Source organism: Zootoca vivipara, chromosome 16 (genome assembly GCF_963506605.1).
Source record: "Zootoca vivipara chromosome 16, rZooViv1.1, whole genome shotgun sequence".
In the NCBI taxonomy this organism is placed as follows: Eukaryota; Metazoa; Chordata; class Lepidosauria; order Squamata; family Lacertidae; genus Zootoca; species Zootoca vivipara.
Genome location: NC_083291.1, coordinates 42391991 through 42395849, shown reverse-complemented (window position 1 = coordinate 42395849; position 3859 = coordinate 42391991). Strand labels below are relative to the sequence as shown.

General features: G+C 46.0%; 1 protein-coding gene across 1 annotated transcript; it reads right to left on the bottom strand.

The window, feature by feature from the left end:
- Positions 1-2521: 2521 nt before the first annotated feature.
- On the bottom strand, positions 2522-3451 carry LOC118097567 (uncharacterized). The gene has a single exon (XM_035140538.2). The coding sequence runs from the start codon at positions 3434-3436 to the stop codon at positions 2522-2524; it is 915 nt and encodes a 304-aa protein (XP_034996429.1). The 5' UTR covers positions 3437-3451.
- Positions 3452-3859: the final 408 nt, after the last annotated feature.

The following is a 3859-nucleotide window of genomic DNA, read 5'->3' as shown; positions in this document are numbered from 1 at the left end:
CAGATTTCCATCAAAGTCAAATAGACACAGCTGGTGGCAATTAAAAAGCCCACACCTTGTCTCTGATGGGAGGTGACTGAAAGGGAGCTCCCCAATGGATCAGTGGTACTTTAGGCCTGACAAAAGATATATACTTCTGTGTCCTTGTCTCACTGTATGTCCAGTGTGGTGTAGTGGTTAAGTGGTAGACTCATAATCTGGGGAACCGGGTTCGTGTCTCCTCTCCTCCACATGAAGCTGCTGGGTGACCTTGGGCTAGTCACTAGGGTTGCCAGACTCAATAGAGGACAGGACTTCTGTGCCTTTAATTGCCCTGCTCTCTATTGAGTCTGGAAACCTTAGAGAAACCAGCAGACGCTTTGCTTGGAAATTAAACAAAAGGTCTGCTCGTTTCTCTTTACGGTTTCCAGACTCAAAAGAGAACAGGGCAATTAAAGGCACAGAAGTCCTGTCCTCTATTGAGTCTGGCAACCCTACTAGTCACACTTCTTTGAAGTCTCTCAGCCCCACCCACCTCACAGAGTGTTTGTTGTGGGGGAGGAAGGGAAAGGAGAATGTTAGCCGCTTTGAGATTCCTTCGGGGAGTGATAAAGCAGGATATCAAATACAAACTCCTCCTCTTCTTCCAATCCAACTTGGGCATCCTTGCCATTAGTTAGGATGTGGGGTGCTGCAACGAAATGTAGCAGTGTATCCCTGATGTGCATATGTTAGCTGGGTCTGTTACTGTTACTATTTTGCATTTAAAGTATTTGCCTATTATTCAAAGTCTTATTACAAGGGCACCCACTCTACATGAACTCAGCAGAGCATGAGGCTTCCGAGTGGAACTGATTGCTTGCTTTGGTCTGGGGGGAAATCAGGGAGGGTGCAACTGTATAACCACTCGCACGGCCCTGCAGGGGTGGCATGATGGAATAGTAATAATTAATAAGTCACTCTTTCCCAACTACATCTGACCAACAATATGAACCACATTTGCTTTGGAATTTGGACCACAAATGGTGGGGGCTCCTGTCCCTTTAATGCTTATGTAGCAGCAGGAATATTATATGATGGTGGTGGTGGTGATTATTTCTATACAGTACTGCTCTTTATCCAAAGATTTCAGGGCCGTTTACAAAACACAAAGTACACACAATGTACCACCTGTTGAACTTGTCACTTCTACACAGCTATTAAAGGGGCAGGAGTCTTGCCTTCTTTTGCCCCTTGAGATGACTCCATTAATTTCTATGAACATCTCTCACTTCCATCCCTTGAGTCATCTCGGAATAGATTCTCAGTGTGCAGTAGGAAATGACCTGGTATCTTTTCCTCTGACCTCCTGTTCCAGCTACTCCATACTATACAGTACTATTTTGCCCTGCACACACAGGCCAAAGGTGTCATAGAAAGTTGCATTGTTTTGTTTCTAGACTGCCAAATGGTGGTAGTGGTAGTGACATAACTGGAACTTGGTGGAATGGACTGCATTGCTGGACAGTGGACATGCTCACTGCGCTGCCATGATGGCTCCCCCTGCTCCATTGGAATAGGAAAGATGCAGCAGGAACAGAATTGCTCTGAGCAGCAGGAGGACAAGGAGATTTTTTTAAAAAAGGAAGACATTATCGAAAAGGGGCAGGCTCTTCCTCCACAGAACTGCTGCAGATAGCAAAACCAGGCTAACTAAAGGATTTAATTCTGAAAACATTTCAGCTGCATGTTCCTCAAAGAATCCTGAGAACTGTAGTTTTTAAGGGTGCTGGGAATTGTAGCTCTCTAGGAGTAAATGGCAGTTCCCAGGATTATTTGGGGGAAGCCACGTACCCGTGTTTCTCATATTATAAGACATGTCTTATATTTATTTTTTCCTCAAAAAAACACACTATGACTTATTTTCAAGGGATGTCTTATTTTTTTCCTCCTCCTCCTGCCGCGGCCGGCATTGCTGCTGCGCCTATCACTATGTCTTATTTTCGGGGTATGGCTTATATTCCTTGAATGCTTAAAATCTTGCTATGGCTTATTTTATGGGTATGTCTTAAAATATGAGAAACAGGGTACTTGAAATTTATGGTTTGTGTGCAGCCAAAATGTTAGTTTAAATATTCTCCATACAGCTTTCCCATTGAATTGTGATCTTTTCCAGCAGCAGTGACCCTTTCCCCCACAAGTGCCCCTACTCCAAACCTATGCGCACACACAAAGAGGCAGAAGGCATTTTCCAGAGACAAAAAAAAGAATTCACCATTTTATTTAAGTTGCGTTAATTATGCTAAAAAGGCAAGGAGCTCTCTTCCTCTTTGTCGTAAAAAAGGTAGCCATCATTTTCAGGCACCTAGGAGGTAGAAAGGATCTGCCAGAAGACAGCCAGGAAGCAGTCCTTGCCTGCCTTGATAAGCAGGAATAGTTTTCAAAGTGACAATGGACCAGGATGGTCCAGAATCTGAGCAGCCACAGCTATGTTTTTTCAGGGGTGAGTCACCTGCCATCCAGTCCACATGGCACGCTTGGAAGGACACCACTCCCCATAACTTCACAGGAGGGGGCATTCCTCAAGAGGCCTGCGCTCACTCAGCTTCCGCTTTGTGATCTCCAGCTGGACCCCGTGGTAGACAAGACCCTTCCAGAGCCCACCTTTGTTCAGCATTACCACATCGCCATTTGATTTCACCTTTTGGATGACAGCTGTGAATGACACAGTAGCCATAGAGTTTTTGTGGACAACAAGCTTGGCCAAGACTTCAGTATGGGGGGGCACCAGCACCTCCTGGGTGAGTCTCTGATGAATATTCCTCTGCACAAGGACGGTCCGGTCATTGTTCTCCGTGTACTCCAAACGAGGCATTGCATCTTCAAGAGTGAAGTGGCAGGAAGTTTCCACACCAAGCCCCCACAGACTGTTCCAGAAAACGGTGTCTGAAACGGTAGTCTCCCAAGTCATGTCGAAAGTGTGCTGCACTGTTGCTTCCCCCCGGTTGGCATAGACCTGCTTATCCAAGACAGAGTGGTGGTAGATCATGTGAGTGAGATCGCCTGTGATCACCCTCAGTATTTTGAACTTTGGGGGGAGGAGGTCTCCAATCAGGGGGCGGAAATAACAGGAATCATCAGCGACCAACTTGGCTGCTTCAACTGAAGTGAACCCTCTATAGGTCCTAGTCAAGAACAGCCCATTGTGGGCCCGGAAAGCAACCCTATTGCCCTTGTAAAAGACGTCAAACTGCAAAGATGGATCTTCTGAGTACTGAACAGGCTGGATGGGAAAGCTTACTGGGTTTTCTCCTACAGCCACTGCAGCGAGATACTTCCCGGCCCAGTTTCTCAGCATAACCTTTCCCATAGGCAGAGAAGTGACCCAGAATTTGCCAGATGCCAACTTTTCAATTAGGCCCTGTATGGCCCATGTGTATTGGCCATCCAATGAGTCCCAGATAAGGTTGTTATCCATCTGGAAAGCCACCCCTTCTTCTGCATCGATGTAGGCTTCAAGTTGGCCCAGGCCTTTGGAGACTCTCCGCAAGCAAAGCTGAAACAATAATAGATGCAAACTCATTTCAGGGGTATAGTGCAAGCTTGTGGGTTGGTTATTCCCAATAGACTCCCAATACAGTGTCTGCCATCTCTGGTCCTGATCTTTAAATCATACTTTGGACAAAAACATCTGGTGCCCTCTAGATGTTGCAAGACTACAACTCCCACCCTCCCAGTCATGCTGGTTGGGTCTTTTTAGAGTTATAACTTGAAAACACCTGCAATGCAGCAGGTTGGACAAGGTTGCTTTAAAACAAACATTCAGTAATAGGTTGTATTATTGCCATGGAGTTCATTGAGCTCCAGGAGGATGCAAATCTGGGTGCTCCCACTCAGGGAT

What these genes read in the sequence shown, in the direction of transcription:
- LOC118097567 (XM_035140538.2), bottom strand. Translation starts at nt 3,436, where the DNA reads ATGGATAACAACCTTATCTGGGACTCATTGGATGGCCAATACACATGG.